This window comes from Sinocyclocheilus rhinocerous, unplaced genomic scaffold, assembly GCF_001515625.1.
Source record: "Sinocyclocheilus rhinocerous isolate Xijiao unplaced genomic scaffold, SAMN03320098_v1.1 scaffold1606, whole genome shotgun sequence".
NCBI classification, from domain to species: Eukaryota; Metazoa; Chordata; class Actinopteri; order Cypriniformes; family Cyprinidae; genus Sinocyclocheilus; species Sinocyclocheilus rhinocerous.
In genome coordinates this window covers 534,795-546,338 of record NW_015628313.1, presented here as the reverse complement: position 1 = coordinate 546,338, position 11,544 = coordinate 534,795, and the positions used below count along the sequence as shown (strand labels likewise).

Sequence of the window (11,544 nt, the reverse complement as noted above, 5' to 3'; positions counted from 1 at the left end):
AGACAGCATATAAATGAAAACTGCATAATGTTATGAAGTAAAATGTTGATCTAGAAAGTGATGTCTGTGCAAGCTTTGGAGGTGTTGATGGAAGCGATTTACTGGATTTATGCTTTGATAATCGTACTGAATATTACCCAGATGTAGTTTTTGATAAAAATGTGATTCTCACCTTTTTGCTCAAAATTATGCATTTTTATGAAACCTACCTATATTCAAGTGTTGATAAAAAAAAAAGAATGCTTTAAGCTAGAATAAAACTGTTTTTTGTTTAAAAGTAGAGGCTCTGATCTTTATTTTGGTGTATTGCATATTCAAATATTCATACAGCAAAATATTCTGGAGGCTATCAATTTTTTGTGAAAATCATCAAAATCGCTGGCGGTGGCTGGCAACTTTTTTCAAAAATGCTGGCGGGGAAAGAGTCAAACATTTCCTTTAATATGAAATATAAAAAACTAAAATTAAAAATAATTTTTTTTCCCCCCATCCTTAACAGGAAACTAAAAAAGGGGTGCAGCAAAGCAACTGAAATCTCAGGCAGATCAAATGGAATTGGAATTGATATAAATCAAACAAATAATCTAAACAAAAGGAACAGCAGCAAAGAAAGTGAATGTAAAAAGCTGAATGAACTATTGTGCAGGGTCAGGGAGAAAGAGAAACATGCTAGAGTTAGACAGATGGTACAGCAGCATTCCTTACAAAAGTGCCAAATTAGATGACATTACCAATGGGATGAACGGAGAGAATTCCTTGATTATAGTCAAGAAAGAGCATTGACTTCTTATTAAGAATGAGGGGACTTTAAATGAAGAAAACTGGCTGTGAACAGCAGCAAATAGTTTTAATGGTACTACCTAACAAAACGCCTTGGAAGTACAGATGGAAAAGCTGCCGTATGCTAATTTGCACTAGCGCTATAGTGCCAAGCTCTATTGTGGTGTTCTCTGTGAGAGGTCTGGCCCTGGTTTGTGCATTAATAGAGAAAATGTCATGTCTGTTTTTTGGGTACATCTGATCCATGGACTCTACTCTGTTCTTTCGATTAGCTCACACTGTTTGTCTTTGCTCCTTTCTTACTCTTCCAGGAATCAGCCAAAGCAGATCCAAACATTTCCTCAAGCAACTGAATTATTGATTGGAAACATTTTATTATGAATGCTGGCACTAGTGCTTTGTACATTTGAACCTGGTGAAAAAGTCCAGAACATTGTGTGATCTCACCAATACTAACTAAACACATTAACCATGCCAACGATGAAACTGGGGGGGGGGAGAGATTAATCACTTGACTGACATATCTATTCTCATACTCCATTATCTTTAAATCTGTCCTGTGATAGCTCAATTCTATTCAAATTCATAATCTAAGAGAATTTTAGTCATTGATGACATTAAACTACACTACTGTTCCACAGTTTGGGTTCTGTAGGGTTTTTTAATGTTTTGAAAAAAAAATCTTATGCTCCCTAAGGCTGCATTTATTGATCAAAAGTACAGTACAGTATAAAAAAAGTTTACATTTAGCTTTTTTATTTGAATATATTTTAAAATGTAATTGTCACATGATGTTTCAGAAATCATTCTAATATGCTGATTTAGAGCTCAAAAACATTTCTTATTATTGTTGAAATCAGTTGTGCACCTTAATATTATTGTGGTGATATGAAACAGTGATACTTTTTTTTTTTGATGAACAGAAAGAAAGGAAAGTAATTTCTTTCCAAAAAGAATAATAGTGTATATTAAATCTTGAGTGAAACATCTTACCTCACTAATGAAGCCAAGCTGGACCAGTTCCACGGCCAACTCGTGTACATTCTCATCTAAAACACACAGAGAACACCATTCTTAAGTTTCAGCAATACTCCGTTGTTGCAATAAGTCAACATGCTGCTGGTGGAAAAGTGCCATATGTTAACAGTTCACTTTTCTATAGTCACAATTCTAATCTGAATCTGATGCACTTTAGAGAATCTGCATGTTTTTTTTAACACAATTATTTTATAATTCACAAATAAGAACAGAAACGAGAACATTAGACCAGAAACATATTACGCAGGTACACAAATTTGGTTGAATGCACATGGTCATTGTAAATTGCTTATTTTTTCATGTGGTGGTACAAACAGTTTGAACCTGGTGAAAAAGTCCAGAACATTGTGTGATCTCACCAATACTAACTAAACACATTAACCATGCCAACGATGAAACTGGGGGGGGGGAGAGATTAATCACTTGACTGACATATCTATTCTCATACTCCATTATCTTTAAATCTGTCCTGTGATAGCTCAATTCTATTCAAATTCATAATCTAAGAGAATTTTAGTCATTGATGACATTAAACTACACTACACTGTTGAAATCAGTTGTGCACCTTAATATTATTGTGGTGATATGAAACAGTGATACTTTTTTTTTTTGATGAACAGAAAGAAAGGAAAGTAATTTCTTTCCAAAAAGAATAATAGTGTATATTAAATCTTGAGTGAAACATCTTACCTCACTAATAAAGCCAAGCTGGACCAGTTCCACGGCCAACTCGTGTACATTCTCATCTAAAACACACAGAGAACACCATTCTTAAGTTTCAGCAATACTCCGTTGTTGCAATAAGTCAACATGCTGCTGGTGGAAAAGTGCCATATGTTAACAGTTCACTTTTCTATAGTCACAATTCTAATCTGAATCTGATGCACTTTAGAGAATCTGCATGTTTTTTTTAACACAATTATTTTATAATTCACAAATAAGAACAGAAACGAGAACATTAGACCAGAAACATATTACGCAGGTACACAAATTTGGTTGAATGCACATGGTCATTGTAAATTGCTTATTTTTTCATGTGGTGGTACAAACATCTGTGTTGGATTAAACCGGATGTGCATTCAGGTAGCTAGCTATAAACATGTTGACAGTTGAACTAACTCTGCAAGCTTCTTGATTCTGAGCAACTTGACTTGAAAGACAAAACCGTCTGTGCTGATGCCCATTATAGCTGTGTCTCTTGCAGCTGAGAATGCAACGCATACTTGTGCTTCATTCTGACACATTACAGAACACAACGGCATGTGAAATCAAGCTGTGTAGCTAGAAGTGTTTACATGCTTGTGTAGAGTGTGTTTGGGGCCTGATAAAGTACTCACTTGGTGCCAAATCACAACTCAAGTGTCGGTTCAGCTTATCTTCCAGTTTTAGCAGTAAGGTCAGCTATAAAAAGAGCAGAGAGGAGTTTTAAACACAGAATTATAATCTAAACTTCAGCGTCATTACAGCAATAAACAGGAAAAATCCTTACATGATGTTTTGCTCCTTCCTCCACAGGCTCGATGTTGCACTGCATTTGTACAACCTTAAAGGAGAAAGATTATCTTTAACACAAACATATGTTACTAAATGTCTGCCAATCCTGTTGACTTTGACTGTAACCACCTGTCTAGATTTGTCTGATCGACAGTGGGGGAAGGTAAGAAAACTGTGATTTATTCTTAATCATTGATAGTCGGTCACTGTCTCTTAAATCAGTCCATTTCTCACCTTCCTGGTCTCCAGCTCTGCAGGCTCAGGCGTAGGCGTTTTGACAGAGGGTGGCACGATGGGGGACTTGACAGCCTCTTGCTGAGGCTGCTGTGGGCAGGGCATGCCGAAGGCAGTCAGCGGATAGATCCCATTCCTACATCACGAGAACCAAGAGCACATGTTGATATTACATTTGTGCCTGTTTGAACATTGTGACTGCTTTCTTAACATTTGAATCTGGCCCAACTCCTTTCCTTCTTAAAAAAAAAATGTGATAAATTAGATGATTATTATTTTTTTTAGCTCACCTCACATCTTCAAGAAACTTGTCAAGCTCCAAAGCAGGAAACTGTGAGAGTCTGATGGGAAAAGAAGCCATTTAGGTGGCATGACAGCTTATTTGAAACCTAAAACCAAGAACAAGGCACAAATGAATCACAGGAGGAGACTCACTTGAGTTGGACCTCTTTCCTTTCCATTATGACCTGGTTGGGGTCCATATTCTTGGTAATTTCCTCTAAAGCATTTTCAGGGATCATGTCTAGAAGCCAAAGGGGAAATGGTTTCAATGTGTTTAGTTTCATTGTATTCTATTCATGAAGTAGTTGACATGAAATGAAATGTCTGAATGATAATGAGATTAGCTCATGACTCACGCTGGTGACTGACGATACAGTGTGCAGCCAATAGTTTCAAAAGAGGCACTTCAAACAGAGCTTGATGGAAAAGCAGCTCTCTGGCTGTGGGCCTCTTACTGGGGTCCACCTCCAGACACTTCTGAATAAACTCCTAAAACACACACACAGAGAAACATGACACTTCACATCACAATAACATATTATGCTAAAAAGTTGATTGGCTCTTGTAGACCGTCAACAATGGGGGGTGTGGTGAACAAATAACGGTTACCATATTTAACCATAAATTCTTAAAGGGAGGAGAAAAAAAGAAACATCCAATGCATCTAACTATTAAAAAAAGTGTGTATGCATTTTTTTGTTTTTGAAGGTATTTCTTCATTCATATTTTCTTCATATTTCAGCTATACTGCAACACTCAGAATCACTGACTGATATTTGTGATTGTTAATTAAATTTAGTTGGGTACATGCAACACATCATATACTAAGTGTGGGGGAAACCAACTGAATTTACTAATTATTTATCTTATTTGCAATCTGAAAAGCCTGTTGCAGATATGCATATTCAGATTCCACACGCATCTCATCTTACCAAATTTTTCAATTATTCAATTGTGAATAAAAACATAAAATAACTGTACAACTTACACTACCATTCAAAGGTTTGAGTCCATAAGATTGTTTTAAAGAAATTAAAGCTTTTATTCTGGAAGAATCCATTAAATGGATAAAAATAAAATAAAGACATTTATGATGTTTCAAAGGATTAACATTTCAAATAAATAGAGTTCTTTCGAACATTCTATTAATCAGAAAACACCAGAAAAGTTTTCAAAAAATATTTCTATAAAAATTCCAAAGTTTCCATAAAAATATATTTTTTTAATAACGATAATGATAAATGATTCTTGAGTAGCAAATCAGCATATTAGAATGAATTCTGAAGGATCATGTGACATTGAAGACTGGAGTAAAGGCTGCTGAAAATTTTTAAAATAGAAAAGTAGTTATTTTACATTGTATAATATTTCACAATATTACTATTTTTACTGTATCTTTGATCAAATAAATGCAGCCTTGCTGAGCATAAGTGACATATTTCAAAAATTTTACTGGACCCGTTTAAACGGTAGTGCATCTTTGAATGCAAATAATTTAAGTCCTGACAATCTATACTCACTCTCTGCAGTGGGTCCTCCAGAGACAGGATGGCACTATTAATGGCTTCTTGTGACACATATGAGGACTCTCCATTACTTTGGATTTCCAGCACAGCCATCTAAAACAGTGGGAGAAAAACCTGAATCACTGGTCTGGGCAGTCTGATACCCTGATGAATGATCCTCAGCTCAAAACAAACAGCACTCACCTCTAAGGCACACATTCCAAAGGAATAGATGTCCACAGCTGTAGTGACACTGGCAACAGCTGAAGTGGATGAGGGAAGAGGACAAATTGTACAAGGTAATTTTTTACACTGCACACTGAAACAAGACTGTACAATGGGTTTTAAAACCTAGTTTTACCTCCATACTCTGGAGCAAAGAAGTGCAAACTCTTCTGTTCCTCCCGACATGTTTTCACATGGTTATTAATGGTGTCTGGGGCCACTACAAAAAAAACAAAAACATCAGCAACAATAATACAATGTGTAACATTTAAACAGTCATACTCAATGTGCTTTAGCCCACCTGAGCCGATTTTGATGAGTCCATTGTGCTGTATGAAAATGGTGTCACAGGTCAGGTTCCCGTGGATAATGGCAGGTTCACATGAATGCAGATAGCTGAAGGAAGAATGGTGAGAAATGTGAGTGTAATAGGAGCTCTCCACAAGACTTATAGTGGAACATCAAAACAAAAAGAAATGGACAGCTAACATTCCAGGTGCCAATGAGGAATTTTGTTCAACATTTCCAATTATATCTCCACATTACTGGTAAACATCTGAGTATTTGAACACAAAATGAGAAAAATACACACACCTTAAGGCAGATAATATCTGAGTGCACCAGCGTTTCCATGCCTAGAAGAGTCCCAGAAAGAGTTAATGGCATCTGAGAAGACAAGTCTGCATCTGATATTATACTACAGCAGGTTATTTCATTAATCCCAACTAATACTACAGTCAGTTAAACTAAAACACAAGTAATAATATTACTAATATCTAGGGATGCACCAATCCTAATACTGAAAAACAGAGAATAAACAGGCAACAAATGCAACAAAAATGTAAAAGACTTAAAAGTATAAAACAAATGAAGCTAACTGATATGAATCACTGCATGTTAAAATAAAATAAATAATGCATTTTGTTTATGATGTCCTATATTTGACATTATTAATATTGTACCAGAAAGCAACTAGCACGCTCTCGCTAAAAAAATATCTCTCTGATCTGAGCCATACTGATAGGCAAAGTCAATCAAGACTAACATTTAGGCAAGCAATTTAAGACAAAAGATATGTATTAGTCTGCAGTGCATTATGTCTCAACAGCTCTTTTGTCTATTTGTCTGAACAGACAAAGAGCAGCAAAGTACCTTTTCATTCATGGTCTTGTGATTCTTCTTTGTCTTCTTTAGAAACTGCTTCAGGCTTCCAGAAGACATGTATTCTGTAATGAAAATAACCTGAAGGTGGTGACCAAAAAAAAAAAACATGATTAAAACCCTAACCCTAACTCCAAAAATGGGACATTTTTATTATTTTTGTTGTTGCGTTTCATACCCTAGTTCTGTTCTCCTTCACATCTGCCCAATACTTGTGAAACTTTACAATATTCAAATGTTCCAGCTGGATGAGGTTATCAAACACCGCTTTCACTTTTTCCTGAGAAATATAAAAAGAAAAGTAGATTAATTTAACCTTGAGGGAGCTGTTTGACAGAAATATGTAACACAACATTTAGATTTTTAGAGGAACAGGTTATTATAATAAAATACTGAACTCTAACTTTATTATTTTATCATGCAATAACAAACTAATTTAAACGATCAAGGAAAAAACTAGTCACATGTGCTTATGGGAAATGCAATCAGCAGCGTAGACAGCAAAGCCTGTCAAAACGCAACCTCTAAGTCTAAAATGACTTCTTGAATTCCACGATGAGTGTCTGTCAAACAGAGCGGAGAGCAGTATGTGGACGGGCCAAACAGATGGCTGTCCACCACTCTATGCCAGGCATTAATGAATCGGGTTTGATTAAACGCGCTTACAGGCAATGACAGAGTGAAGTATGCAATATTAAAAAGAGCAGAATGACCTTTTTAATATTTCAACACGCAAGAGATAAAACCATAACCACAGAGAATGTTTTTCTTACAATACTTTTCATAAGTAGCAGAAGGTTCAGAGCGATAATGCTGTTTCCATAAAGGCTTGGCAGCAAACAGGTCAGACTACTTTATGTAAGGAGCTTACACCCAAGAAATGAAGGCAAGCACACTCATTCTGTGAAGCAATCAAACTGTCCCAACACTCATAGTTAAATACTCATTGGTATTGCTAATTCACAGCTTAACATGCTAGTAAGCAAGAACACAGGAAGCAGTACAGTCGAATCTGTGACTATGGAGATAATAATCAACGGTGAACTTTCACACCGGAACACTCACCGATTATGCTTCCATCAGGTTTAAATAAACAAAGGTTTAGCAGGATATTTGAAATAAAGTGTTTTGTGTAACTAACAGCAAACTCTCAGTTCATTCATATCAGTAACAATTAAGATCCCTTAAAGTTAACATGAAATCAAAACTGACCCTGCATGTTCATTATAAAAGTTTTTTTGAAAGAAATCTCACCAAAGCTGCATATTTGATCAAAAACAGTAAAGAGCGTAACATTGTGAAACATTATTACAATTTATGTAATCTTCATCTGAAACAACTTTCCATCACAATGACATTATTTAGGTTATGCAAGCTATTGGATAATACTAAAACAGATATGAAGGTATGTTTTAGCATACTTCCATTCTGATACACAAAATCAAGTCATACTCCACATTTTTTCCTTGTTGAATATCATTGAAGTTTCAGCCATTATTTCAGATAGAAGTCAGTAGACTTCACAACTACCCATATCAATGCAAATCTTTCTCATAGAAACAACAAAGCAGGCACACAGTTAGTAGTTTTACCTCTTGTAGTTTGAAGTTCTTTCGTTCAGAAAACATGACCTCATTCCACACCACCTCCACACCTTCCTCTGTGTCCATGGCAAGATAAGCATTGTCGATACCTGGGACGTTGCGCTGGTTAACCTGTTGGGGGGGAGGGGGTTCAAAAATGAACACAGTCTTCATTTAGCAGAGGGGAACATTATCGGTGAATTATGGCTTAAATTTTGGTCCATTCTTTACACAAAGCTACTGATAAGACTTGGAATGTACCTCTTCTCTCCGTTTCTGCCAGCGTCCACAGGGGCTTTCCTCCAGAATCTCAGATTCATCTTCGCTCTCCTCCTCCTCATCCTCAGTTGCAGGTAGTGCAGGCTGTGTTACTGTGGACACCGGGGGAGACACAGATGAAACCGCCTGGCCGGTAGGTGGCGAGGCTGTGGACTCAGACTTCATTCCCATAGTGGATGCAAGGGCAGGTGTGGCGCTCTGCTTTCCTTCTTCTGACATTACTGACTGATAACTGACAGCGCTGTCCTGAACGGCCACAGGAAAATAAATCTGGCTGACTCACACCTCAAGGGCAGGAGGCAGAGAGCTGCAAAAGAGTATAAACTGTAAAATATTGCCTTTAATACATGAGTCACATTGTTACAGCTTCACATATTAATTCAGTCAAGAGTTTTTTTCCCCCTCCTTCAGCCAAATTCAATCAAAATTCAGGGTTTCTGCATTTTGACCAATTAATTTCCATAACCTTTGCAGTTTTAAGGATTTGAAAAAATATATTTTGTAGAGACTGCAATTACAAAGATCGCTACTATAATATTTATTTAATTTGTACATTTCTGTTTCTTTTTATTGTTTTGTAGATTTTCCTGACTGTCTTCTATGACAACTGATGAAGATGATTGTAAACAAAATACAAGTAAAGTGAGCCATGTAACTTACATGACACTTTTCAAGTTAAATGTTATGGTATCCCATGTAAATTATGGATTTTGAATGTGCCCAAATCTTAAACGAAAGGGAACCAGCAAACACATTCACTCTAAAACACACACAAAAAAAACTAACAACTTTAAATGAAGGATAAATCTAAACAGCAGAAACTGAACTGAATCAGCTCTTAAACTGTCAGCTCAGTGTCCCTGTGTCAGTTTCACTTAAAACTAAGGTAATTTTGAACTCCAAAACTGTACAAGACCGTAAGAATCGCTGAGGCATGAGTAGACACGCTGCTTTAGTAATGTTTACATCATTCCTCTCTCCTCACAGTCCTGTCCTCAATTCAACCAAGGCCTCAGTTTATGCTCAAGCATTCAAAACAGACTACAGCTGACTATCCCACCTCACTGATAAGAAAGAAATACAACACAACATACTTTTGTCTATCCTGAGATGAGCGGCGTCGCCAGCTCGCCGGAAGCAGCTAACGTTAGTCGGTGGTTGTTGAGGACACGGAGGAGGAAAATCCTCAGACGATGAGAAAAAATGATAAATCCTCAAACAATACGAGTCCGTGTAAGAGTGTAGCTGTCAAAGGGGAGAGTTAGTGGTCCACAGAAATTCCAGGATATGAAATGACTGTTCAATTTCCCCTTGGCCGACTCGCGAGTGAGAAGCTAGCAGCGCAGCTCCGCGGTCTCCGGAGCCTTCGCGATTATTATATTCGAGAAATAGATTTCCTTGGGCGATATGGTAAATGTTAAATAAAATAAGCAAAATATCAAAACTTCCCGTCCATTAAAGTCAGCTAAAACAGAAAGACAAATATTACTGGCTGTCAGATTTGATGCGTTTAGTCAGATAGCCGCGGATGCTAACTTACACTCCCGGATATTCGCGTTCTTCACTAAAGTCCTTACAGAACGATTTGTTTCTCCCGTAACACTTAAATATTACGACACGAATGGACTCAAGTTAAATAAACACCGATATCCCTGAAAAAGCTGCAGGTAAATGGCGACAGCTCCGAGTTTTGAGGTGCGCTGTTGCTTATTCCTGTATGAACTGCTCTGTCGTTTATTAAGCGAGTGTAAATCAGGACCAAAGTAACACAGCGCCATCTGCTGGATGACTTCATTCGGACACCGTGACAGCTCATGATTTAACCCCTCGATGACCGACAGGGAGAAATTATACACTTTTTATTATATTCGTTCATCCTTTGTATATGAATTCACTACATGTAGAGAGATGATTATATATGATGCGTTTATATATTGTATTATATATATTATAAATTATATGTTTGCCCCATTTACACTTACCTTACATAGACATAGGCCTATGATATGAGTGTTCAAAAGAAGACCTCTAAATACATTTAGTACATAATGCAACTTTCTGTCCTGTAGGCCACATTCATTCATTCATTCATTCATTCATTCATTTTCATTTGTCCAAACCACTTGTCTTCTGTAGGGTTGTGGTTATTTATTTATTTATATGATTGATGGTTTGCAAAATGACAAGAAGGTTTGTAGAGTAGTAGATATGGCAAATTTCTTTAGAAAAAAGAAACTTAAGATCGGACACACAAAGGCAAAGTCCACTGCCAGTTACTTTTTTCCATAAAAAGAGAGAGAAATGTATTATGTCTGAATATATAAAATGTACAGCATGTGTATATTAGGTATAGTAGATGTATTAGAAGTAAATAGAAGTTTTAAGTATACTTTTTTTTAAATGTCCATGATGGAGAATTTACTTTTTAACACCTGCGTGTTCATCTGTAAAGGTTTGTAGAAATATACATTCGGATGCTTTGTGGTATAGTGCTCCAGGGTTTTACTTTTCTAATCTTTGACTGGACCTCTGTAATTTCCATTATCTGCATTGGAAATGTCTGAGGTCACCAGCTGGGAATCATGCCCCCATTAGACAGGCAGAAAGAGAGAAACCCTCAGGTCCCTGTAGGAGGCCTATAAATAGAGTTAGCTTCTAAGAGGAACGGGGAAAAGTTGCAAGCACATATGAGCATGCGTGCATGTGTGTCCGAGTAGCATGTGTAGAGCATTTGCCTTAGTGTGAGTGTTTATTTGTGTACATGACCAGGGGTGTGCCTCCACCAGAATATAAAGGAACAGAGGAGTGAAATAAGGACTAAGAGAAAACTGAGCTACCTCAGATACTGATACTGAGCCCTATATTCAGCCCATCGGTGAGTGAGCTAATGTAAGGTGGCACTGTGCATGAGATCAGTTGCATTTGACCCTCTGTGGTACAGAGATGTATTTTGGATTAAATGA

The 11,544-nt window shown here is 36.9% G+C and overlaps 1 protein-coding gene across 3 annotated transcripts in view; it reads right to left on the bottom strand.

Moving 5' to 3' along the window:
* The window catches only part of nrbp1 (nuclear receptor binding protein 1), an 11,623-nt gene extending 1,277 nt beyond the window's left edge, over positions 1-10,346 (bottom strand). Inside the window, exons 1-17 of one of the 3 annotated variants that reach the window (XM_016548789.1) lie at positions 9,676-10,346; positions 9,242-9,307; positions 8,564-8,888; positions 8,312-8,434; positions 6,898-6,999; positions 6,711-6,800; positions 6,153-6,193; positions 5,695-5,954; positions 5,538-5,596; positions 5,349-5,447; positions 4,185-4,317; positions 3,982-4,069; positions 3,837-3,887; positions 3,547-3,682; positions 3,308-3,361; positions 3,156-3,219; positions 1,774-1,829 (exon numbers count right to left, since the gene is read on the bottom strand). In XM_016548789.1, coding sequence (XP_016404275.1) covers positions 1,774-1,829; positions 3,156-3,219; positions 3,308-3,361; positions 3,547-3,682; positions 3,837-3,887; positions 3,982-4,069; positions 4,185-4,317; positions 5,349-5,447; positions 5,538-5,596; positions 5,695-5,954; positions 6,153-6,193; positions 6,711-6,800; positions 6,898-6,999; positions 8,312-8,434; positions 8,564-8,800 — 1,593 coding nt within the window. In that variant the 5' untranslated portion in view covers positions 8,801-8,888; positions 9,242-9,307; positions 9,676-10,346. The remainder of the gene's footprint in view (positions 1-1,773; positions 1,830-3,155; positions 3,220-3,307; positions 3,362-3,546; positions 3,683-3,836; positions 3,888-3,981; positions 4,070-4,184; positions 4,318-5,348; positions 5,448-5,537; positions 5,597-5,694; positions 5,955-6,152; positions 6,194-6,710; positions 6,801-6,897; positions 7,000-8,311; positions 8,435-8,563; positions 8,889-9,241; positions 9,308-9,675) is intronic. The other 2 variants (XM_016548790.1, XM_016548788.1) reach the window with 2 other exon arrangements.
* Between the last annotated feature and the right edge of the window lie 1,198 nt (positions 10,347-11,544).